The sequence below is a fragment of the Lacerta agilis genome, chromosome 3 (genome assembly GCF_009819535.1).
Source record: "Lacerta agilis isolate rLacAgi1 chromosome 3, rLacAgi1.pri, whole genome shotgun sequence".
NCBI classification, from domain to species: domain Eukaryota; kingdom Metazoa; phylum Chordata; class Lepidosauria; order Squamata; family Lacertidae; genus Lacerta; species Lacerta agilis.
The window spans coordinates 23,534,100-23,561,174 of record NC_046314.1 but is presented as its reverse complement, the minus strand read 5'-3'; the positions used below and the strand labels follow the sequence as shown (position 1 = coordinate 23,561,174).

General features: G+C 41.1%; 1 protein-coding gene across 3 annotated transcripts in view; it reads right to left on the bottom strand.

The window, feature by feature from the left end:
• Positions 1 to 27,075, bottom strand: part of SNTG2 (syntrophin gamma 2) — a 200,811-nt gene that overhangs the window by 30,220 nt on the left and 143,516 nt on the right. For all 3 annotated transcript variants that reach the window (XM_033143019.1, XM_033143020.1, XM_033143021.1), the window contains 2 exons: positions 19,561 to 19,690; positions 7,393 to 7,431 (listed from right to left, as the gene is read on the bottom strand). In XM_033143019.1, coding sequence (XP_032998910.1) covers positions 7,393 to 7,431; positions 19,561 to 19,690 — 169 coding nt within the window. The remainder of the gene's footprint in view (positions 1 to 7,392; positions 7,432 to 19,560; positions 19,691 to 27,075) is intronic.

The window sequence follows — 27,075 nt, the reverse complement described above, 5'->3', positions numbered from 1 at the left end:
ACATAATTTGATGTATGTGCATAGCAGCACAACTGTCGGAAACTGAGCAATGTGCAAAAATACCCACAAGGATTTGAGAATACGTACATATGTCATAGCCATCGTTCAGCGACAGAGGACATACTCTGCATGCAGAAGATCCTAGGTTTAATCTCCAAGATCTATCATTAGGCACCTCAAATATTAGGACTGGGAAAGACTTGACCAAAACTTGGTAGATCTGCTTCCAGTTAAAGTAGCAAGATGGATCGATGAACTGCTCTTGTTCAAGGTCAGGACATTGCCATATATTCATGGGATAGCTATATAGGCAAGTCTGATATTGCTAACATAGCCTTGTTTGTGAAGAATTATCTGTTTTAAAGCAACTGCTATATCATGCTATCCTACGGTCTTAAGAGCATCAACATGTTTATCAGATCATAAGGAATATACAGCAGGTAAACTAAGTGTACATTACGAAGTTAATATTATATAAAACCATGGAGTAAATATATATTTCTCACCAAAAGATTATGAGTCAGGTCCAGAGAACTCCATTTAACATTTTACTCATAGAGTAGGGCGTTCCCTACACACTTAAAAGCCACTCCTGAGAAGTAGGGGACCTCTAGAATGGTACGGGGCATGGGATGGATGGGGGAATCGGTGGAAACTGTAAGGGTCACATGGTTGCACAAGCACAAATTCATTTTCACTGGTGCAAGTAAACTTTTGATCCAAGCTTCACTCCTTGTCCAGCTATTAATAACAATGCATATTTATAACTGAAAAACAATAACCACATTATTTTTCAAAGTAGTAGCCCTGCTTGAAATGCATACATTTCAAGGGGAAAACTCTGCAGGTATGAAGAACCAGGAAGTTTTGCTTTATGAGGAGTTTTTAAGGCTCCTTTATAATGTGTTCAAGAAGAAAGGTGTATAAATCCATTATATAAATAATAAATATGAAAGTGGCGTTCCATGAAGAGATTTTAGGATATCTGCAATCTTAAACTTGCTAATCCAGAAGTAAGTCCCATTAAGCTCAATGAGGCCTACTTCAGAGTACACATGTAGAAGATTGCACTGCATATCTCCAAGATTAAACAAAACAATACATTATGTTAATACCCCATTCAGTGACATCCTCTGCATATGAATTGCTATTTATCCTTTTTTTAAAAAAATGCTGAAAAGAGCATAGAGATATTGTAAAGACTGAACAAAAATATGAGCCTCGATTTTATGTAAAATTTATTTTGGAGATTATAAGTATTACAATAAATATAGGGAAGGCAAACTGCTGAGCATAAAAATGAAGAAGAAATAGGCATTTCACAAACATAATATGTAGGCTGGCAGGGTTGCAGCTGAAAATGGGAACAATGACTTCACTAGGAGTAAGATATGCCATTGTGTGTCATGTTGCAATAAAAAATTAAGAAGGCAAAGAAAGTTGTAGCTTCAGGCATCTTAGGATTGCTTGTTTGGTCTATTTATTCAAATACAAATGAGCAGTTGGTGACAGCAATTATATACAAGGGAGGAGGAAACTGAGAAAAGGGAAGCTGGAGCAGATTTTGCCCTTCTGAAATCTTGCGTGTCTCACATGAATAAGTAAATGGCAATTAAAACTGGCGATTACTCTAATAAACTTGCCAGGTTGCCTGAAATTCTAAAGAAAGTGAGCAGTCACAATCCCTGTTGGAGATATCATGGAGGGGGATGGTTGGATCCTGATGAGGAATGGGAAGAGCTTAGGGAGTTGGGGAGGAAGAGGCCAAGTAGTCTAAGGAATTGAGAGTTTGATCCAGGGGAGGGACTAAGCAGATTGGCAAAAGAGTGTTCTGCCTCTGTGACACCAGACACACCCTCCAACAATAAACCTAGGTTACGTACAGCTCAAGCATAAATCACAACAATACGGATTTGGATCTTAGCTGCTTCTTATAATTAAAAAATGACTGGTATTATTAATAGCCTTGCAAAATTGGGGTTTCATTTCTTGGTGTCATCGCTTTAAGAATGATGTAACTGTTGGCTAATTGTATACACCTGGAACTAATACTATGACTTTTTATATAAACCACAGCTTGCAATACTAGCACATTACACAGTTACTTGGATACTATTGTAGTATAAGATTAGAAAGCTGAATTTGGTATGTATAAGCATTTTGTAAATATTATATGTTTATTATTTGAAGACTGTTATTTCCAATGCAATAAGATTATAGCATTTCACTTATGTATATTATTCAGATTCTGTTATGCTGAAAAAATAGAAAGGCACAACAGAAAGAGTATGCCTCACCACATTATGAAGGGGTTTTGCAACCTTTGATATACTTATGGTATTCCTTGTTACAATCTTTTGGTGGTCTCAAGCTGCTGAAGAAGCCGAAAGGCGAAACAAGTTGATTTTATTCTGGAAAACCTTGTTCTGCTTACAGCACCTTTTGGACTTCTTATTTCATTTCATTTTATGGGATCCATACGTATTGGGTTCCTTTTTGTACATTTATCATAAATCTTCATATGTATTCATGTGACAGAGTTGTTGAGTGTCACTGTATTTTACTATATTGTTCACCCCGGTGTGGAGATAAAATTAGATATTACATGCAATATTCTCAGCAGGTTACTTTTGTTGTGATTTATACCAGACACCACCTCCTCTGGTAAATTGGATGCCGAATCGGCACCAATTCCCACCTCCATGGAAACAGAGGTGTTAGTGCCAGTGCAAACATTAGTGCCAGCGCAAACAAACTTTGCAAGCCTAAGCTACTTGAAGGAGTACCTGCTTGCTTGCCTCAAAAGGAAGGTGCAGGGGACATGTTGTTTGTTGGAACAATGTTTTAGTTTGTGATTAGCCAAGTATCTATATCTCTTCTCCACATGCTGCACTTTGTAACCTGTGCCTTGCCTGTGTCCCAATCTGATGCATGAGTTCAAGATCTTCATCTGGCAGTGAGGACCAGGACATCAGCATGCAAATTATATGATGGGCTATTTTAAAAACGTCAAAATCAGCTGGTTCAACTGTACACTAGGGCATAGATTTGGTGAGCAAATTATTAATACTGCAACTGCTAAGTTTCTAGATATCAACTGATCTTCCATAAGTTATCACCAGCCTTCTCCATCAAAATGTGGTGTGTGTGTGTGTGTGTGTGTGTGTGTGTGTGTGTGTGTGTGTATATATATATATATATATATATATATATATATATATATATATACACATACACACTGATTGCTTGATAAGAGTCCTCTCTTTGAAAGGCTGTCTAGTCCAAGCCTGGCTTGAAGTTAAAGAACCATAAGAAGGGACAACAGGGGCCTGGGCAGCAGACTGAAAAGGCACTTGGGTCATCTAGTTATGGGGAGCTGTTTTGCATTTCTATTTAAAGGCTATTAATAATTTCTAACTATGTATGGATTGGCATATGCAGATTTTATGCAAACCTGTATCATCTATTCATCTTTTTTCGTGGAAAAACATTCTTTTTATTATGCATAAGTGGCCACACTAATTGCTGCGGACAGGCAAAGGCAGGACAGGCAAGAACAGAAAGCAATTAATGTGAGCAAATGCAGTTAATTATACTTAGAATTTGATTTCGGTTGGTAATGAAGGGTGGGTCTAAGCAAGAGCTTTTTTATTTCCAATATATAGAACACAAGTGCCCAACCAAAATCTGTTTTTCAATCTCTGAACATACTTCAAAATACTATAGTAATAAAACTGGATCGACACCAGACTAGTAGCATATATTAAGTTGATTAAAAACCTCACTTTAGACTTCCCATAAAGCAATGAGAGGAAAATTTATTTTAAGCTAAAAGGATAGATGGGTGTGCGTGTGTTACCTTTGCACAAATAGCACCATCACATTTATGCTTATATCACTTATCCAGTGTAGCTGTCTCATTTGTGCAACAGAAATACCCCCCTCTCTCATTCCCCTGCTTGCTCCCCAAATTTATTTTGGGGTTCCCTCAACCCTCTGTAGAAGATTGGGAGTCACATGGGACCCATGGGGAGAGGAGAGGGAGGGGAAGTTCTATTGTCCAAGCAGAAGCCCTGGTGTGAAGGCGACAACTTTGTTGGAGACAATCCTTAATGCTTCGTAAAGAAAACCATTGATGTGTGTGTGTGTGTGTGTGTGTGTGTGTGTGTGTTAGAAACTGAGTCACAAATCTAGCTGCCTCTAAAAATAACACGGTGTTAAGTGCTTTCAGTGTTGTGAACATTTTGATAAATTATACAAGGCAGACTCAAAAAGTGCTAATATTTGGAGAGCAGGAATGGTTAACTTTCTACAAGTTCCAACTAGATGATGCACAAGTTTATGCTATTGGGCTGACATTTCATTTCCACACCGAGGCAAATATAGGAGCCTACAAACAAACGTCTCGAAGAATCATTACAACGAAAAATAGCTTAGGGGTGGCCAACTCCCAAGAGACTGCAATCTACTCACAGAGTTAAAAACTGGCAGTGATCTACCTTTATTGGGGTTCAGGTCAAAGTTGTTGAACTTTTTAGGAAGGAGGAAGGCCCATTTTTGATGGGTTTTGGTGAAAGTTGTTGAGTTTTTTCAGGGAGGAGGTAAAATGTTGAGCTTTTTTTTTAGGGGAGCCACAGTTGTTCAGCTTCTTTGGGGGGAGCCAATGATCTACCAGTGATCTACCGCAGACGTCCAGTGATCTACCGGTAGATCACGATCTACCTGTTGGACATGCCTGACTGAATCAGTCGTGTTAAAATGTCTGGAGTGAATTTTGCAGAAAAGGCAAAGTACATGTTACATTAAAGAGAGGTAATTTCAGATATGAATGGAAAGAACATAGAAAGCTGTTTTAAGAACATAGAAAGAGCACTGCTGGATCAGTCCAAAGGCTCTGCATCCTGTTCTCACAGTGACCAACCAGATGCCTGTGGGAAGCCTCCAAGCAAGACCTGATTGCAACAGTATCCCCCCCCCCCAATTTGTGATTCCTAGCAACTAGTAGACATGGACATACTGTCTATGTCAGTGGAGCAGAACAGTCATTGATACCTAATCCTCTGAGAAATAAACTGTGTCAGACCATCGCTTGATTTGCTCAGTATTATCTCCACAGATAGGCAGTGGCTCTTCAGGTGTCTAGACAGAGTGTTTCCCAGGCTTACCGGGAATGGTTGAACCCGGGACATTGTCTCATGGATACACAGCAAGTAGTTAAACTATGGAATCTGTTGCTACAAGAGGTAGTGAAGGCTGCCAACTTGGATGGTTTTAAAAGAGGGATTAGATAACTCTATGGATAAAAAGACTATCAACAGCTAGTAGTAATGATATCACCTCTGGTAGTATTATCTTTGAATGTCAGTTGTTGGGGAGCATGAGTGGGAAAATTCCATTGCACTCTTTGCTCTCTTGTGGGCTTCCCATAGGCATGTGGCTGACCACTATGTGAACAGGCCGGTGCATTAGATGGGCATATCTTATTGGCTCACCACTAAGCTACAGCCTTGATGTGAATGAAAGCAAGTTCCAAGTCATGCTTCCAGTGCTTTCACATGTAAAATTGAAACAGAGACTTGTGCATCTACCATCTAGGGGAAAATGTGGGTATTCTCAGTGTGAACGAGCCCCGCTTTTGGTATTAATGGTATGCACAGATGCAAGAACTGTGAATCATTTTTGCTTCCTGTATTTCAACAGCTCATTAATGTCTCCGACTGCTCACAGTGCCTGCCATTTGTTATCTAATTGTAGAGGTACGTCAGTGATACATGCTGCACATGTCTATGTGCTTTCTTACTTTCTTTGGATATTCCACACTACTATAATTATATCAACGAATCACAAACTAATAGCACACTCATAAAGATTCACTAGTTAATTGGAAACCTTCCTCCTTATATATGGAGGTTGGCTATAGTAGACAAATTCACTGAATCTATTTCTTTATTTCATTTCCTTTTATCTACTGTATATTTACTCAAGTCTAATGTGCCATCAACTCTAATGTGCACCTCAATTTTGAGAACCTTGAAACCCAAAAAAGTATTTGCTGGCAAATGTAAATGTGCCATCAAATCTAATGCGCACCTTAATTTTTGCAACGTAATTTGGCCAAAAAAGGTGAGCGTTAGATTTGAGTAAATACAGTATATCCTACCTTTTTTCCTGTTGCAAGACACAATGTGGCATGCACATGCACACAAAAATCCTCACAATCGATAGTTTGCTTTAGTTAAAATATGGTATTATAAGACATATCAACACCATATTAATCTTACGGATAACAACACCTATAAGAGATCAGCCTTGCATTTTCCTGATCTAGAAATTATTGTTTTTCTTGATCAACTAAGTGTGCTACTGAAGTGAACTGCACACATGATATTAAATAAATATCTGGAAAGACATTCACACACTTTGCATCATGTGCTCACCTCTTCCCCACCTCCCTGGATTTTCCTTTCCAAGAAGTCTAGGTGTCAATCCCGAGGGATGACAAGCCATTTGGAAACTAGTAAAAATTCTATTAAATTAGGAAACAGTAATATGGGATGGGATTTTGATGAAGTTATAATGGGGATGCGACACAAATCCTGCACCCATGAGCAACACTGAATTCACAATAAATGGCTGGGTGGAAGCTCTGAAATATTTGTTGTTGTAGGAAAAGCAGAGGATCTTGTCATCAAAAAGCTGCAAGAAAGAGCAGCGTTAGGAAGCAGAGAGAAGTAGACTGGATTCCTCTTCTCAGCTCCCACTTTCTATTAGTCCCCCTCCGTTAGTCCGTTAGCCCTTGCTTTTGGTCCCGTGAGTGCAAAATCTCTGCATCCTGCCTTCCACATGCCAATGGCAAGGTTGTGGTTTATACTTGATTGACTGGGATGGAAGACTACCAGGCGATTAGGAAGAAAATGTTTTCAAAACACCTTAATGGACACAATCATTTTCAGGGCAAGCTCACTAATTGTATATTACATCGTACAGTTGCTCACCTATCACCACTGTCAGTTATGATTTTGAAAACTTCCAAAATTCTAACCTCTATTAATTGTTGAAATCTGTTTTGACAGATGGAATATCAGATAATAAAACATGTTGTATATTAAGGAATGCTTACCGTATATAGAGCTTTTAGTTACATGTGTCTGCTGCAAAATGCAACTTGCAAAAAGATAACTTTTGGCCTGGTCCAAGCAAAGTTAAACTCTTCTGTCATTAATTTATTTCAGTGGAAATAATGTGCATATGTGCTCAGTTTTCCTACTGGCATCAGGGTCTTTTGAAAGTGTTGAACTTTGGCTTACATGTGCTTACATGTGCAATGTTACTAATTGGAAGACGGAAGTGAAATGGCAGACTTTTAGCATTAACCAAAGCAAATTATCATACCTGATCTGAGGGAGAACAGCATTTATTTGCCATCTTCATCTGCAAAAAAGAAGAAGAGATATAGCTGTCATTTCATATTAAATCAGATTGTTGTATCTTACATGTTTTGCACATAACTAGAGTTTGACTGTAGAGTGCCATCTACATTGCAAACTAGGATGCAAACATACTATCACATTAGAGAGAGAAAATGAAAAAAACAACCTATGGCTTTGTGCATTATATCCTCATTGGGGGGGGGAGACTGAAGGTATTGTTCATTCTTTAATTTACTCATATCACAGATTCCTCACTTCAGCAAATCATTATTCATAGGTGGGGTTTTTAAAATCACTTTCATCTGGTTGTTCATTTACTTTTACAGTACTTTATTACTCATGCTCAACTGTGGAAAGATACAATATAACTGTATACCAGGGGTCAGCAAACTTTTTCAGCAGGGGGCCGGTCCAGTCTCTCTCAGAGCTTGTGGGGGGCTGGACTATCTATCTATATCTATCTATCTATCTATCTATCTATGGGGGGCCGGGGGGATGAACGAATTCCTATGCCTCACAAATAACCCAGAGATGCATTTTAAATAAAAGGACACATTCTACTCATGTAAAAACACGCTGATTCCTGGACCGTCCACGGGCCGGATTTAGAAGGCGACTGGGCCGGATCCGGCCCCCGGGCCTTAGTTTGCCTACCCATGCTGGACACTGTATAAATAATCAGTATCTCTTGTTTTTAATCAGTACTGTAACTCAAATTCTTAGAGAAATCTGCAGCAAGCATAACCCTCTGGACACTTCTGTGAGCAAGGGGAAAAAAATCCTCTTTATTTCAGTGATGTGGAACATTAAATACACTTTGCATCAGATCCTTAAAACTTTTCTGCCTTCAGGTGTCCCTCTCAAAACCTGCATTATGTAGACCACTGGAGAATTATACTGCTAAATATGAATAATCACTTTCATTAAAATGCTTGCACAGCTTTTTATATATTTATTGCATTTTAAATATTTATACATCACTTTTCTATTAAATTAGCCAAAGCAGTCTACAATTAAGCAATCACATAAAACAATATAATATAAACAACAGTACTCTAACAAGAGAAGCAGTCTAAAATGCAGTACAATTCCAGAGTAATAAACGCAGCCATCGCTGATCACCCAGTTAGTTAAAAGCCTTGCATATTGAGGCATATGCAGAAAAGAATCTCAGAGCACCTGAACCGGCAGGTAAAATTTCGTGAATTGCCCTCTGCTGGGCAGCAAAAACTGGATGATGATGATGATGATGATGATGATGATTTCACTATATGACTAAGGCCTAAAATACAATTTATTTTAAAAGACTTGAAATTAGCCATGGGGAAGGGGAACAATTGGATCAGGGCAGCAGCATTGGGGAAGCTTTTCCAACTGCACCTTTCCCTGATTAAAATCTACCCTGCCAGAAGCTGTTGTTGACACTGTCTGAATTAATATTGTATCTGCCCCTTTTCACCAGTGTGGGATACTGGCTTGGGTAATTGTAGCAAGGGGGAAAGTGTTTAGCACTCTCTCAGCACTGCTGATCCAAAAACACAAGGACTGCATTGATATTATGGTGGAGTCTCCCTCTTTGGAGGTCTTTAAGCGGAGGCTTGACAGCCATCTGTCAGGAATGCTTTGATGGTGTTTCCTGCTTGGCAGGGGGTTGGACTGGATGGCCCTTGTGGTCTCTTCCAACTCTATGATTCTATTGTTATTATTATTATTACACAGCCTTGAGAGTTCCGATCATTGATCTCCTGTGTTATGTATAGTTTGGCATTAATTTTACCAGAATTCAAGAACTTTTCAACCAATTTATAAGCAACATCACATATGCTAGGAGATAATGTTCTACAAATTATACTCATTCGCATAGGCCAGTGACTGCAGATGTATATCGCTGTATTTTAATGGTTATTTAAGGTCAATGTTTCAGTTTCTTGTGAGGAACTTAGAAAGTCATGGTGACATTTTTTTAAAAAAAACCCCCAAAACCAAATGCAATTTATACTCAGTCTTTGGTTTGGAACTGCTTACTTAGAAATAAAAATCCTATCAGCAGTGAAAAATACTACCACAATATGCACAAATTAGAGAATTACCTTGCCAAGTACAAATACAATTGCTACCTACAGCATAGACTCTGTAAAAATCTACACTGGAGGGGAAAGGTGGATATAAAGGTAAAGAGACCCCTGACCATTAGGTCCAGTCATGTCCGACTCTGGGGTTGCAGCGCTAATCTCATGTTACTGGCCAAGGGAGCTGGCGTACAGCTTCTGGGTCATGTGGCCAGCATGACTAAGCCGCTTCTGGTGAACCAGAGCAGCACATGGAAACGCCGTTTACCTTCCCGCCAGAGCGGTACCTATTTATCTACTTGCACTTTGATATGCTTTCAAACTGCTAGGTGGGCAGGAGCCGGGACTGAGGATATAGTCAATAGCATATTTTTCTGGTGCTTGGCACCCTCTCCTGCCTCTCATCTTTCTCTAATAGTAGCATATTGTGTTCAGGAGAAATCTTAATGTATTGCATTTTATTTCAGAAAAACGTGACAACAAATTATATACAATATGGTGATTGTACATGGAAAAGCTTAGATAAAAGAGCACACAAAAAGAGCTTTCACAAACAGTTGTCTAAAAGAGCCTTCATAAAAGGTGAACGTTATTCTGCATGGGTCATTCACATTACTTCAGAATATCATCAAGAGGACTACCCTCTGAAATTCCATTAGACAAGCTGGTTGTATATAACACAAGCTATATTTGCTATGAAAACTGTGGCTTACTTGACCTGTATTTGCAATCTCCTATGCTTGTACTTTTCATGTTCTGAATGAACACATTTGGATACAAATGGAGGGCACAGACATTAGGACAAGTTGTACATGTCTATGCTCTATGTTATCTACGAACTTTCTGATTGTGTGGACAGTGCTGAAATACATACAGCTTATAAGCTATCTGCCTCCATGCATTCATTGTACATTACCTCCAGTCATCAGCACAGAGGTTACAACCTTTATAGAAATGAGAGTTTAAAACGCTTACTAAAATATTTCCATGTTGAGCATCTGAGAACTATTGCAATGTCTAAGGCAGGCATTCCCAAACTTGGCCCTCCAGATGTTTGGGGACTACAACTCCCATCACCCCTAGCTATCAGGACCAGTGGTCAGGGATGATGGGAATTGTAGTCCTGAAACATTTGGAGGGTAGAGTTTGGAGATGCCTGGCCTAAGGAGCTGCACAATAAATTAGGAAACTCTCATCTCAGCAATAAGCAAATGAGCTGGCCTTAAGGTAAGGTAAAGGCAAAGGATGTGAGGAGTAAGGGAGCTGAAAGGGTTACACTCAGCTCCAAGCTGTGTCAGGCTCACAGGAAGTGATGTTCTGTTATTCTGTGTATGTGATAGAACTGCTGTTTTTCTCTGCGTTCTCTCCGTTGCTGGGGGGTTAAGCCTAAACACCCAGCGACCGCCCACTGCACGCTCGCCCTCGGGCAGCGTCACTGTGGAGAACACCTTCAGTGCCTTCATGGAGTCCATCTCCTTCTGCATTGCCTCGTGCCACTTCGTGGCTTCTGACTCTGGCAATTGCTGCACTTCCTCGAAGCTCTCTGGCTCACACTGAGCCATACATGCCCACACGCTAGTGGCTGTGAACCTGTCAGGAGGGATTCCTTTCATGGTCCTCTGGGACCTCCTCAGCGTGACTTCGGATTCCCCCTCTGAACATCAAAAAGGACCCCTGGATGGTTAAGTCCAGTAAAAGGCGAATATGGGGTTGCGGCGCTCATCTTGCTTTTCAGGATAAGGGAGCCGGCATTTGTCCACAGACAGCTTTCCAGGTCATGTGGCCAGAATGACTAAACTGCTTCTGGTGCAACGGAACACCGTGGCGGAAGCCAGAATGCACAAAAACGCCATTTTCCTTCCCACCTTTTTATCTACTTGCACTGGCGTGCTTTTGAACTGCTAGGTTGGCAGGAGCTGGGACAGAACAATGGGAGCTCACCCCGTAGTGGGGATTCAAACCGCCGATCGGCAAGCCCAAGAGGCTCAGTGGTTTAGACCACAGCGCCACCTGCACCCCAGATGGTCTTAAACAAGCCATTTGCTCTCATGCTCACTGTCTCCACCCTACAGCTAAAATATGGGAATAGTAATAGTAGGGAATCAAATTCAATGCCACATGAGCAGGATTGCCCCTTCTTCTCTTCCCCCTTGTAACCCCACAACCCTCTAGAACAGATTTGGGGTGCATGCAGAGGGGCTGCTGGGGTGGGTGGGGGAGAAAAGAAAGGGGAAGTTCAACTGGGCAAGCAGAAATCTGTTCTGTTTGCACACAGATTCCACTGGAAACAACCATTCTGAGCAGTCTAAAGCTCTTTATTATTAAAGTGCTAGAAGCAAGCCATCTAGAACTCTTCTTGATTTTTTTAAAAGAAATAGATATTGCTCTTCCTAGTCCTTACGTTTACTCTGTTGTTTTGTGGCCACAAATTTATCATTCCCAAGACAGCTGGCATGCAGAGTTACAGTCAATACAATGACCTCAGACAAGCTTGGAGACAGTAGTTCCTTTATGAATAGCAAACTAAACTGGAGTATGTGGTTTTCATATCTGTCTAACTGAAGAGCGATTCCCCTGGAGGAAGAACTTTTTAGTTCAAAAACAGGTTTGGATTCAACTTGGTGAAGCTTTTTGAAACAGCTTTCCCACCTATTGATTTTATCTTCTGCATTTTTGCTACATTAGTGGCATGCCCCCCTCCCATATCTGCTGCAGACTTTATCCTTAAAATAAAAAAGCAAAAACAAAACAAAAAACAACCATGGCTGGATGCTTTTTAGATACGAGGAGGCAACCCAGGTGGTGTTTCAAGTTCACAAAGGCCCAGTGGAAATAAAATGAGCTAATGTTTCAGTATGTTGGAAAGATGCAACTTTTTGAATGGGGACAACCCCCCCCCCATCTTAAACATATGCTAAAAGCATATTTTTAGAAATCTCCCCCCCCCCTTTCTCACTCCAGTTACTGAATTATTTATGGAGATATGTAAATAATTGATGAGCACAGAAACCAAAGCACCTTCTTAAAAAGATTACGGCTGCAGCCCTGAATGTGCTCACCTGGCACAAAGGCTCATTGAAAATTTCAGGGACTTGTTTTTGTGCAAACATGTGTAGGATGAGACTGCAATTCATCTAATCATGACACTCTTCCTAAAACAGAAAGCGAAGCTGCTGGGTGTGTGTAACAACGAATTAAGATAAATTTACAATTGTTGCTTTTTATAAAGAAATATTTGGGTTGCTTTTGGCCCTTTAAGCTCACTAGCACACGGGAATGATAAATACTCTTCCTCTCACTGTTGCTATTCATATAAGTGGTATTAAGAGGTGCAAGCTCCAGTATAGGCTTGTAAAAAAACCCCACAGTTTCAATGGAGAGGCTGTGCAGTCTCTAGAAAGTGCTATTGCAGCTTCTGTCTTTGGAGGGCGGGTTGTGTGTCTGGCTCTGGGAAGCTTCCCAGCCTTCTGAAGCTTAGCTGAAGCTTAGCTAGCCTCCCTTTATATACCCTGGGTAAGCCTTCTCCCTGGCTCATATGACTTTAGGGTGGAGCTGAGAAAAGGGGGCAGAGTTGCTTTTTCATGTTTGTTTTCAAGTCAACCTGTCCCTTTAGAGCAAGAGAGGGGGAACCTCCAATAACATGGTCCATACTTCATCCTCCAGGCCTCCCCATTTGGCCTGTGGGGCTGTTTTGGGGAAGCCACTGCTACGTGCCCTATGACTGATGGCATACATGACACCAGGGGTGGGGCAGGGAAGGGTGGGGCATCAAAGGAGCAGTCGGGAGCATTGTGTTGTTCCTTTGCTGCAGCAAGGTGCACTCCCACCTGCCAATTAACTTATGGGCAGAGGGAGCGAGCCTTGCTCAAAGGAAGGGAAGTGTTTCCCATTTCTTCTTCCTAGCGCTACTCTTGCACTGCTGAGTAATGTTGTTGGGAAAGGGGTTTCGAACAGCCCCACCCTGGGCTTTTTAGTCCCAACAATTGGGGCTTTAAAGTGCAGCATTGCTTGATGTCACTGTGATGTCAGGTCAATTTTGGCCCATCCCTACTTTAGAGCTTGCTGCAGGTTTTTCAAGTGCAATCTGCTCCTTTCAGAATGCTCTCAGAAACACATCATTGGTACGCAGGGCACTGAAAAATTCCACTCTGCCCCATGAGCAACATCCAGCGCAAAAACAACAAACAAACAAACAAACAATGAACAGCAACAAAACCCACACCAAACTGGTGGATATTCAGCTCTGAAATGTATGGATTTCCCCCATTCATTTCAATGAGCGCAGCAAAACCACTCCTTAGTTCTGGAATGCAAACAGTGAGTTGCTGCCTCTACTGAAATGAAGGTCGTTTGGAACTCCCGGATCTGTAAAAGAGGGAAAAACCTCAGCTTTATTATGACCCGATATTTGTAGCGGAACTAACACCGAAGGCTGTTTCATACTTGCCTATTTTAGCATGGATCTGCACCATATTGCATACGTGCAATGTTTCCTCCCCTGTTCAAGCTTACCCAAGCATGCATTTTAACTACACCATATGTATACACAGTGGAGTGAATCTTACTTGGAAAGAGGAAGGAGGGAGGAACATTTCACCATCAGCGGCAGCAGAATTTGGCAGGCAGCAGGAAGGCACCACATGCCTTTGTCCCACTTACCACACATGCTTAAATTCAACTTTACAAGACAGTCACAGAAATATTCCCTCTGGAACCACATTCTGTTAGCCATTCTGCAAGATGCAGCTGTAGAGTCTCAGAGCTAAACCAACTGCTCCTACTCTAAAAAAAGATGTCAGATTCTCTGGGCACTAATCCCACACTTTCTCTCTGTGTGTACATATGAAATAAACAGCATGCATAAATACTTTCCCCCCACCCCCCCAAAAAAACCCCACAGCATCAAACATTTAAGGTATTTGGTGCCAAACTGCTGAATCAATAAAGTTAGCAAAAATATAGCCTACCAAGCAAGGGGCAGGGGGAGAAAGAGATAGACTATGTGTGTGTTTCTGGAAACCGTAATATGGGATTGTGATATAGCCACATTCTTGATTGGCTTAAAAGGTAAAGGAACCCCTGACCATTAGGTCCAGTCGTGAACGACTCTGGGGTTGCGACGCTCATCTCGCTTTACTGGCCGAGGGAGCCAGCGTACAGCTTCCGGGTCATGTGGCCAGCATGACTAAACCAGAGCAGAGCACGGAAACGCCGTTTACCTTTCCACCGGAGCGGTACCTATTTATCTACTTTCACTTTGACGTGTTTTCAAACTGCTAGGTTGGCAGGAGCAGGGACCAAAGCAACGGGAGCTCACCCCGTTTTGAACCGCCGACCTTCTGCTCGGCAAGCCCTAGGCTCTGTGGTTTAGACCACAGCGCCACCCACGTCCCACTTGATTGGCTTAGCATCTACTAAAAGGAATTCAGTAAAGGGGCAAACAAATGAAACCTGCTACACATTTAGCATATTTTCAAAATAAAAAAATAAAGGGAGAGAAAGAAGGCAGTAGATGGACATTGCAGGGGTATTTATTCATAGAAAGCTTGCAGTTCTTGAAAAAGGTACAAATCTTTTCACAAGAAAATAAAGAAATAGGGATGAATGGAATAGAACTGATCTGGTTTGTGTTTTAAATGTGTTGACCAGTGAGTACGTTCTGTCTTGTTTCCATGCAGGGTTTTCCCATGCTTTTCATGGCATTCAATTTTTAAAAACGTAATTTAATTTCTTTTAACGTATTTATAAGATGGTCTGAGGGCCGCCTTTTCCCATTTCTTTTTTAAACATAGGCAGCTGTCTTATGTTTAGTCGGACTATTGATCTATCTAGTTTAGTATTGTCTAAATCGATTAGCAATGGCTACCTAGGGTTTCAGAAAGGGTTTTTATTTATTTCCTAGCCCTAGCTAGGGGTATTCAACCTTTGACCTTCTGCATCCAAAGCAGATGTTCTACCACTGAGCTACAAACTTTCTTTCAACAGTTTTCAGCCATGGAGCAGGTAGACAGTCCAGCACTTGCTGATCTCATTGAAAATGAATCTAAAAATTGCCCTGGATGTGCTTTATGACATACTATCCCTTCCTGGGTAACCGTAAGAGGAAAAAAAGATGTCTGCTCCCATGACACTCCGAAGGCAGTAATCTTTTATTCCATTTTACACCCTTGATGGCCTTGTGGGGACATTGTAAGGAAGAAAATATGGCTGCCCCCCTAGGTACATGGAAGCAGCCACCCTTTTTCTATAAAATTACGCAGGAAGGGACAGCACATAAAATTGCACCACCACTTTTATACACATTTTCAACTAGCTCAGCAAACACTGTGCTTTCTACATGCAGCTCTTCTGACACCTTCATAAAAATGCAAGGGGTTTGCATCTAATTCATTCAGAGCAGATACACTTATATTAATGGGCATGGCTTCTCTGAGTATAACTTGGTTAGATACAAGCTAAATTGTATACAAGCTGTGCTGTGGAAAAGTTCATAGATATGTGGTCTCATTTGTGTACCTTCCATGTTCAGTGTGGAGCTCAACCTGAAGCCAGAAGAGCTGAAAAAGGAGCAGGGAGAAGCGGATGATGCCACTGGAGATTGGTGGGATTGGGATCAAGGTGCAAAGGAATGAGGTTTAAGCCTTTCCCTTCCCATTACGGATCCATGTGAGAAAAGTGGCCTGGACGCTGAGACCAAGCTCCAAGTCACTGGCTACAAGCTCATTCAGGCCACTGGGATCTTGCTGAGGCTCCCTTAGCATCTTTATCTTGACCTCTTGCCTGGTAGACTCGAGTAGCTGCCCTGCCCCCTCCACCATGTCAGCCAAGGAGCAGCTGAAGAAGCTGGGACAACTTCTGGTGAATGGGCTGCAGGACAGCAAGAGAATCCTGGACATGGAAGTGCTGCTGTACCTCCGGGCCAGCCTCTGCACCAAGTGCAGCCACAACTTGCCAACCAGGAGGGAAGGCTCACCTTGGACTTTGAGTGGGAAAATGGACATCATGATTATCGAGACTGGTGTGTGTAACTTCCTCATCAGTGGTGACTGGGCAGACTACCCAGAGTTAGCATCCATCTTACCACTGGCAGTAGGCCCAAGAGCCCCACCATGGCCCACTACCATAGGACTCCAGTTGGCACAACATCTGGCTGAGCTGGCTTAACATTGGGCATTGTGTGTATTTTATTGTACTGAAAAGAGTGAAAGATGATGAGTCATGGGAGCGTGGAAATTGTTGCATGACCTTAACAATGCTTAGCTTTTTTCTATTTAGTTGCTATTTTGTTAATGTTCTAATTTTATATTATGAATGCCATATAGATTTGTTAATTATATAATATGACTTTTGCTCGTATTATATAATATGAACATTGTGAAGTTTAGCTTATTTTTTTAGTTGCTGTTTCTTAGTAGTGTTTTAAAGATTGCAATTGTCTTATTCATGATTTGTTAGTTATTTTATGCGATTTATGCTGTATTTGTGATGTTCCATTATGTTATGTTATTTTCTGTCCTGTTATTGTTTGCAAGCTGCTTTGAGAGTCATTTGAATGAAAAGTAGCAGGGAAACCCTATCCAATCAATCAATCAATTGTATCTAAACCCAGGAGATGAGTCCAGAAGGTGAGAAACAGGGAACTTTGTTTCACATTATACAGTGAATTAAATCCTCCCCATCTGTAGTCACTACAATGACAGATCAAAAGATGCATGCTACATCTTTGCAGAAATGTTAGTAGCAGACTGCACACACACACACACACACACACACACACACACACAAAAACAAAACAAAACACAAACCCCCTGCCATTTGAGTGGATGCACCATGAAACTCAGCAGATGTTAGCAACACCTGGAATAGTCTTTTCTTTATAAAGTCTTTCTGCTTACTGTTTGGGAGAGAAAATCAAATAAACTAAGTTGATATTTGTAGCAGATTCTGTGAAACCTGAAGGTGAAAGTCAAAATCTATATAAGAGCTGTGTGAAGTCAATGCAATAATCTTTCAGGGCACTTGCTAAGATCACATGAGAGAGAAAGAGGTATCAAGTTAAAGCTCATAAAACACTTGGTTAGATCCAGACTTTACTCCTGCTAGATCAGAAAGGGAAGTCCCTTATGCTCCTTCTCCGCTACTCCTGGCACATTATTTCAGGGCATTGGGGGACCTTCGGGAACTGTGTGAACAGTGAAATGGGAGCTTCAGGGGAAAGGGAATCTTCAAAAGTCACGGAATAGCAGAGTTGGAAGGTATTCTAAGAGTCATCTAGTCCAAACCCCTGCAATGCAATAATCTCAACTAGATCATGCATGACAGATGTCCATCCAACCTCTGCTTATAAACCTCCAAGGAAAGAGAATCCACCATTTCTCATGGGAGTCTGTTTCATTGTCAAACAGCTCTTACCATCAGAAAGTTCTTCCTTATCTTTAGTTAGAATCTCCTTTCTTGTAACTTGAAGCCACTGGGTTCAGGTTCTAACCTCTGAAGCAGGAGAAAACAAGCTTGCTCCATCTTCCCTGTCACAGGATTTTAGATATTTGAATATGGCTTTCATATTTCCCCTCAGTCACCTCTTATCCAGGCTAAACATACCCAACTCCCTCATCCGTTCCTCATAAGACTTTGTTTCCAGACCCTTGATCATCTTGGTTATCCTACTCTGAACACATTCCAGCCTGTCAATATCCTTCTTACATTGTAGTACCCAGAACAGTACACAGTATGTTAGGTGTGGTCTGACCCTATATCTATCAACAGGAGTAAAGTCTGGCTCTAAGGGGATCACTCTGCCAGATAAAAAGCCTTCTGAGGATGGAAGGAGCCTTTCTATCCATGGAAGGCAAAGTCTGGATTCAATCCATAGATTCTCAGAAAAATAGTGGTTTTGCACCTTTACCTGCAAAATCAATATTTTCAACTGAAGGAGGAGACCTGAAGTCAGCAGAAGCTGCAGTTTTGAAACCTCTATAGTGATTGGGTGTGACTTTTGTTTATTGATATGAATGCATCTATAGCTATGTAGACATTCCAGTTAATCAGATATTTTTAAAGCTGTTGACACAGCAGTCCTTAGGAGTAGGTGGGCTGTGGGTTGTTTGTGGGAAAGGGTTAAGCAGAGGAAGGCCACACTGTCACAGTGCTAGATGGTGTCCATGAATGCCATGCATTTATGTGGACTAAAGTACATGTTAAATTATCCACACTTCTAATTTGTGGGGGTGGGGGTGGGGAAGAAACCATAAAGCCTTATCTGAAACATGCTCCCAATTTGGATAAGGGAACCATGACCCCCCCGACTACTATTTCTGTTTTTGCTTTTCTTTTTTTGCTTCTAGAGGTGTGGTCATAGAGAGGAATTAGCAGGTAAAGATGGGGTGGCGTACCAGCAGGACATTGGCATGGTATCTAGATCTGGATTGGGAGCACATACCAGGAAAAAATAGCCCCCTGGTTGTTGTTTATTGTTCAAAATAGAAGTAGCGGATTTAAGCATTTAAATTTTTAAAAAAAGGTTTTGAATAATGAAATACTGTATGTTGTTTTGGGACCTGAATATGAATGCTCATGAAAGTATCAGTGAGCAAGCTAAGTACATGAGAGAGTATAGGGACAGCGGTTACAAAAATATACATCCATAAATCTACAAGCATCTCACCTTGTTATTTTACAAATATTCATGTGAGAAGTGAAAAAGCAGCTCCCAGGACTAATGGCACTGCAAAGCTTAAGACAGGCCTTACTGATATACTCTGTGACCCGCCCCTCCTGGAATGTAAAAGTCTGTTATTTTCTAATTCTCCCTGTTATAAAACGTGACAGATCACAATGAATGTTTGGAGAGTTTGCAAGGCACCATCTAATTTGACAAGGTGTGCCTTTTCTCCCCCCCTCTCCTTCCTGAAATCAATGTCTTTTTAAACACATAACAATATATTACGCTGATCTCTGGCAGGTGGAAAAAAACACCATTTTGATTCGCTAAGGAAAAAAAACAAACAAAACCCAAACAACAAAAAACCAGGGGGGGGGGAAATATCTAGGAAGCAACATACATTTTGTAGTGTCAAATCATTGATGTTAGTTGATAATGCTCTCAGCCAGTCAACACTCTCCTGGGTTGAACAATACTGAAGTATCCCAGTGCTAACTCCATCGAGTGCCAGTACTTCAAATGCATTAGATCTGCAGCAAGAAGAAATATATATACACCATCAAGGATGCTATACCAGCCATTAGTCCTTAATTCATATGGTGTCTCTGCAAATTAGTCCTCATGTACTATAACAATAGCTGTCAACCTTTTCCCTTTTCCCCACTTGCTATAATATGGGAATTTCCCGCAAAAAAGGGAAGGTTGACAGCTATGCCTATAACTGGTGAGTGGGGTAGGGTGGGGGGTAGGGATGAAGATATCATAACAGCAGAACTACAGGGCAAGGAAGAGAGATAGGTACAGGATTTGAGCATTATTATTATTATTATTATTATTATTATTATTTATTTTCAGTTTACAAACTAATTCTACACAGACAGATAACTCAGAGCTGCATCACATCAACTGTAGTGCTACATGCAGGCACTGGCGAAGGAAGAGGGGGGTGGGGGAGTGCAGTGCCCCCGGCACCACGATCTTGGTGGGGTGCCATCGCGGCTGCCCCCCCTGCTCTGGGCGCCATGCCCCCCCAGGACATGCGCCACACTCCCAGGACATGCGCTAGCCACGCCCCTGCCTGCTCTCCGCTCCTGGTGCTGGAGCATGAAGCTCCGCCACCGCGTGCAGATGAGCCGGAGGATCATGTGATATAATTTAGCATGGTAGTTGAGAGCATAATGTTTGTTCTCAGCCTTTGCAGGTTCAGATCTCAGCTCCACTACAGACTCCCCTTAGTGGCCTGGGCTTTGCCAACCTGCTGTCTTACAGCCTCAGTTGTTTCACCTGTAATATGGGGATGAAAGTAACAGTTTATCCTTATGTGGCAAATAAAAGGGCCATTGAGATGATAACAGGTAGATTACTTAAGGAAACCCTTAGGCAGATTATGACTAGTATATGAAAGAATTGATCTGTCTGGATTACTGGACACATCTGCGTAACCAGATCATGTGTGTGGAAAGGTTTGCAAAAGTGGGCTGAGTGGTAAATGAAGATTGAGCAGCTAGCTGTTCAGGGCAGTGTTGGCAAGAAAATGTACTTCCAGAAATAGCTAAAAAAGGAGATGAAGCAGAAAAACTGCATGGCCTCCAGCTCAAGCACAAGTCAGCTCCCGTACCCATGGCTCACATTCTATCTGATATGGTCAGTCGTGTCAAACAGCCTGATACATGAACAGAGGCGAAGGCCAAGCTGATGTGTGAATCACATGCTTGGGGCATCTTGAGCTATTGTGCGCATGGTGGACCAAGGCTACAATCTTGTGCTTTTAAAATAAGAGGAAATAATATAATTATAATTAGTCTCTTGCAATCTTGAAAAACGTTTGCATGTATGCACACACCCATGCAATTTTTTCTATGCTTCATGACACCGACTAGCCATGATGCATGGGATTCAGACATGCAGATAGCTTGGATAAATGAAAGCGTTCAGCAGGTAATTGCTCTTCCATAATTTAACTATAAAGAGCAGGAGACCTACTGTTTTAAGTGAAGCACATTAGTACAGTTCACGCCACAGGGTACCTTTGGGGCATGGAATCAGAATTTATCTGAACTGACAGTAAAATGTCTGGGCAGCCTGGTAATTCCGAACTGGATCTGGGCCTGGCTAGTCATTTTATGGGTCAGGAAATACCAAAAGAAAGGTGTTATATCTTCATACTGAAATCAGTGACCTATCAAGCTGGTTGTAAAGCTATCATTAAGATAAATGCAGCATGCCAACAAAGAATTAAATAAATTGCATTAGGGTGAGTTACTATGAAAGACTACTTCTTCTCTTTCCACATAATTCCTAGTGTGCTAAGGAAAACGCCATGAAAAAGTTAGACTACATCAGTAATCATAGTGATAATTCCAAAAGGGACAATGGGCATCTTCACAATTCACTCACCGATACCATTAATTAAAATGAAATAAGGATTTCTATATTTTTGTTATGGCTCTATGTGAGCTTTTGAATAATTAACATTCGGGTCAATCGTCTGATCTGAGGCCTGGCTTTCAAGGGTTTGTTCTCAGCACCATTTCTAGAATAGAACTGTAAGCTTATAGAACCCAAGTCCATTTGAATGCGACCTAGGTGGTTCAGAGCTAGGCTTTAGCACTCTTCACTCTCCATAGGGTAGTGTTACTGCCCATTACTAGTAAAAACAAACAAACCTGTTTTATTTTTCATTAGTGGTCAGTGTGGCATGCGGTCACTGGGCTAGGGGACAAGGCTAGTCCCCTAAATGTTTCCCTGGCACCACCTCCCCAAAGCTCAGGAATCTTCTGCCTGACTTAGGGAGGGAGGTGTGATGCTCTGATGGGTCCAAGAGCCCTCCCACCACCTTCTCAAAGCCCGCCCGGCTTTTGGAAGGAAGCAAGAGGGCTCCAGCTTCCTGTCAGAGCCCTGGCATCTCCTCAAAGGCCAGGAAGCTTCTGCCTGGTTTAGGGGAGAAAGGCATGATGCTCACGTCCCTTTCCCCCATCGCTTTTGCAAGCTGATGCGTCTAGCCCTAACTGTTCCCCTACAAAAATGTCACCGCACACCACTGTTAGTGGCAGTATATAGCATTGGTCCTTCCTTGGCACTTACGTTGTTTTTAGCCATATGTTTTTAAAACCTATGACCAAGGAAAACATTTGTATCAGTTCAATTCCTGTCATATCACAAAAATAACCTGGATAAGAATCTTGTAGCAACAGGGCTCCCCCCCCCCAGCCAGAACCCAGTTGGCAGCACCTTTCAGGTGGGCGCCATTGTCAATGAAAGAGAACAAGGGCAGCGTTCATGGTGAGTTCCAGCACCTCTTTTTCTAGAAAGATAGCACTGGGTAAGAGTAAACTTAGTTGGAGAAACAGGTAGGTAGCAGTGTTGGTCTGATGCAGTTGAAATAAATTAAAAAATTAAAAAATTGTCCAGTAGCACCTTAGAGACCAACTAAGTTTGTTCTGGGTATAAGCTTTTGTGTGGACGCGCACTTTTTCAGATAGTTCTTAGTTTAAGAAAGATTGCATGAGCTTAGCAAGAACTTGAAACAGCTGCATCATGTTGACTGTCAAAGGGGGAATCATTTTCCCTGTTAATAAAGTGAATGTCCAATGGATCAAAATGGACCAAAGGAGAAAAAATGAGTGATAATTATATTATTTTGTCTTAAAAAAAAACACACCACAAATAAAAAAATCAAATAAAATTAATATTTGAAGAGCAAAATAATAAAAAGGAAAAGAAAAGAAAAGAAAAGAGGAAAAGGAAGAACAAAACCAAAACCCACACCTGAACAAACACAAAATTTTATATTCTATCAACCTTCTATCTTAATCTTCATTTCACAAAGAGATCTATGCCTTCCCAGCTTCCACCTGAGACCATCCTTCTCAGCCTCACATTCAGGAAAAAACAACAACTCTATTCTATCTCCCACACAGATCTCTTCCATCAATGTTCTCTCTGTTTGTATCATCATATCATCCATATAATAAGTAATATAATTTAATATTAATAAAAAACTATCAAAAACTAAATAAGAAGAAAAACAAAAAGAGAAAAGGAGATACTTCCTCTCTTCCACCTGCCAATTATAATTATGTCATTTCCTATTCTCATTACCATACTCTAAACTTGTGAAAAATCCAGCCAAAGGACTTGGGAACAATTCAAAGATGTTATTTCTAGGAAAAGCTATTACCACCACCAGCTAAATGCAGCCCATTTTTCGGAGGCAGTGCACAATTTAATGCCAGATGTTGGAGGAAAGTTATAGCAAATAGCTATTGCCCTCATGCCCTTGTAAAGTTTAAAGAAGCATTCCAAACAGGATTCTTGATTTGAACCAGCTTGGTTCTTATGGTTTGTTTCGGGTTGTTGTTTTTGGGTTGTTTTTGTTTTTTTAAAAATCTGATCACAACAGTCGTAATGTTCCTTGAAGATACAACCGTATCTTGGACCAAAGTACACAAAATAAATTAATCCAATACAAATTATGTCTTTTGCAAAGGGTATTACCATCTCATGTAAAGCAGGAACTGGGCAATTCCAATAAACAACAAAATTTTGACACTACTTACTTAAAAGCCCTCAGATATGGCAGTACCAGCATTATCTTGTTGTTCAAAGAGGTTCAATATATATTTTCTCATTAGAACATTCCTTGGTATCTTAAACTTCATTGATGAGAATACGTATATCTGACTTCTTTCTCAGCAAATTATGCTGGAAACTGCTAAATTCTCAAATAGTTTATCACCAGGCCTTGAGTTCTCGACCACGGTTGTAGTCAATATTTAACATTAACTCTGGCTTGTTTTATCCATGTGATGAAAGTGCTCATTCATTTACTTTGAGCAAGCATGTAAGCAAGCTTGGGTGCTTGATTAAATGGTCCATATGCAACTTAAAACAGTAAAATGTCTCAAGGAAATTCAGGGTCAAAGTGGGGAAACAAGAGATCCAATGCTGTGCTATGGTAAAATTTCTTACAAAATTAAGCCAGGCAATACTGATTTGCTTCTGAGCTAATGTTACATTAGCCCAGGTACCAGAATTTCCACAGTTTAGCCAAACACAAACAACAAATTACAAATTTTGTAATAAGAAGAGCTGTTGCATGATCTTGCAAGAGGACTGTTTACTGCCCAGATACATATCTTAAAATGTCAGGTTTCAGCTTCACAATAACTGGAGAAGTGAACCAGACACCTAAGGTCTTTTAGATGCAGGTCAGTATGAAAAAATTCAGTTTATTCCACAGAAAGAACATTAAAAACAGCACATATGAAATTGTTAAGATCAAAACATGCCTTGTATAACTTGTTTCAAAGCCTGCTTTTCAAAATAGTAATTGTTTGTATGTGATCTACCCTAATATCCTTTGCAACAATTATTCTCGCTTTGAAGTTAGCTTTCGTTAAGCTAGCACTTTATTGTATCAATTGATAGAACATGAAGGGAAAGGGAAAAGGTTTGTAGAAACATAGCTGTATTGTTAGAAAAGGACATAAAAAGCAAGTTGCTAACATTAAGTTCAGAGTTTTTAGGCTGAGCACTTTCTGCTTGCATGATAGAAATAAGCCACCATTGGAAGAAGTGTTATAAAATATACTGTCAGGACTGGGAGCCAAATGCAGCAATCCAGTCTGGCCCTTGGTGCTGTCCCTGGGCCATTTTCCAAGCCATCCCCCCTGCACTGGTCCTGCTCTCTTTACCCTCGTCTAGTGTTATTCCTTGGCTGGGATGCATAGAGGAACTGCCATAATGCCTCTTGCTTACATGAATAGGGGTTGGAGATATGTGTGCTTATAGACACTTCTGGTTTTTGTACAGCTGCAAAGTAGCCAACTGTACAAAGGAAAGAGCCTCATCTATTGTCCCCACCCCCACCCCCGTTACCGCATTATGTTCCCCACCAGGAGGTTCTCAAAAAGCTAATGTGTCCCATAGACTGAAAAAGATTCCCCTGCACTGATCAACGCTATGATGCAATGCATTTTTGTACGAACCTCTTGTTAAGTTTCAGTCTGTAGAATATTTGTCCAGCAAAATATTGCAAAGAGTGGACTAGGAAAAGGTGTTCCTGATGCATCCTTATCAGAAAAAGGCAGCTTTACTGAGTTCCTTCTACACTTTGGTTAATGCAAAGCCTATGGGCCTCATTGTACAAGGGTGCATTCTAGTGAAATCCTCATACAGGGTATGATGAAACTTCCCTTTCTTTTCCTCCCTCCTGCAGCTCCTCCTGTCCCTCCACTGCTCTATAGGGTGCCCCAAGTTTCTGGATCAGATTGTAGGGATGGGCAGGGAGCTGAAAGGGGTAGGGAAGAAGAAAAGTAAGTCCCATTGCACATGGTGTGCTCAAATCTGCTTAGTGACCTATTAGAACATTTCCTATTCAGCCCAAATACTTGCTATTTGTTCCATTGCTCCTAAAGTCATACTTCCCCTAAAACATCTACTTTCTCTGCATGTAATTTGTTGTCCTTGGTGTATTATGTTTGGCATAGATTTTAGCACATGAACTGTTTTTCATTTTAAAAGGAGTTGTATCTACCGTGTGAGACATTAAACTTTCTACTTGAATGAGGGTAAAAGAAAAAAAACAAGCATGCATCAGAATAACAAGCGTACAGCAGGTTTAGATTAAGATTGTGTATCAATGCTAAAACACACATCCTGTCAATCCAGATGTATCCAATACTACTACTACTGATATTAGATCGGTCAGGAATAGTATGGCCAATATGGACCCCATCACTTCCTAGAAATATCATTATTGTCTTTTGATATTTAAAAACAACAACAGTGTTCATAGTGGCCAAGCCCAAAGTGTGGCTTACTGGGACCATGTGAATACACTGGCTCCCATAAAGAGGCTGGCATTTGCTTTCCCCCTACCCATTTCTTTCAGTTTAGCACACTGTGGGGCAGCTAAGCCAAGGTTTGACGTAGTGTGTCATCCAAACCTAGGATTGTGGTTAAGCTCTCTTCTCCTTAACCAGGATAGCTCAGTTGGTTAGAGCGTGGTGCTGATAACATCAAGGTTGCAGGTTCGATCCCTGTGTGGGGATAGCTTCATATTCCTCAATTGCAGGCGGTTAAGCTAGATGATCCTTAGGGTCCCTTCCAACTCTATGATTCTATGACCTGTAGCCAATGTTTGTTCTCTACCTTTAGACCATGGTTAAGGGGGGAGAAAGGTTAACTGTGATCCCACCTTTGGACAACAAGCTAAGCCAGGCTTAATAGTCATGACAATTAGTAATATACAGCTAACTAAAAGTGTAACGCTGCGCTTGCACATGGTTAAGTGTACAAATTCCTGTGCTTAGTTACAGTACATAATGGATATACTGATGATGGATATTGTTTTATTTCATGCTGATTTCTAGGTAGATCATTGCGAAAATTGCACTTAACTCAAATGCCTTTTTGTCCAGTAGTAAAATAACATGAATAACGACAAAGGAAATTATACCTTTGCTTGGTCACACATTCATTACTTCAGCATAATTGCTGCTATTTATAGTTTCACTTTACTATGCTTCACTTCCTCTCTGGTTTATCGTGTGATAAAGTCGCAAGAGAGAGAGAGAGAGAGAGCTGAGGGCTGCAGAATTCGTAAATCACATGTGCAAGGTCAGTTATCATGGAAGCAGCCCTTCAGTGATGTGCAAAGACAGTGTACAGACAGTCTAGTTAGGGTAAGCTCTCCTGCTGCATAATTCATTTCAGTTGGTACTTTTACGGAGGAGCGGGTTGTTAGGAGAGGAGGCAGGCAGAGCTGCAGGATACTTCCTTGAACAGGATCTTCCCTGCAGGATATTGGGTTATAGAAAGTCTCCTTCTTCTGTGTTTTCCCCCAAGAAGGCATCACTGGGGCAGAAAGTCTCAATGCCTCTCTGACTAGGTGGATTGAGGGTGCATCGAG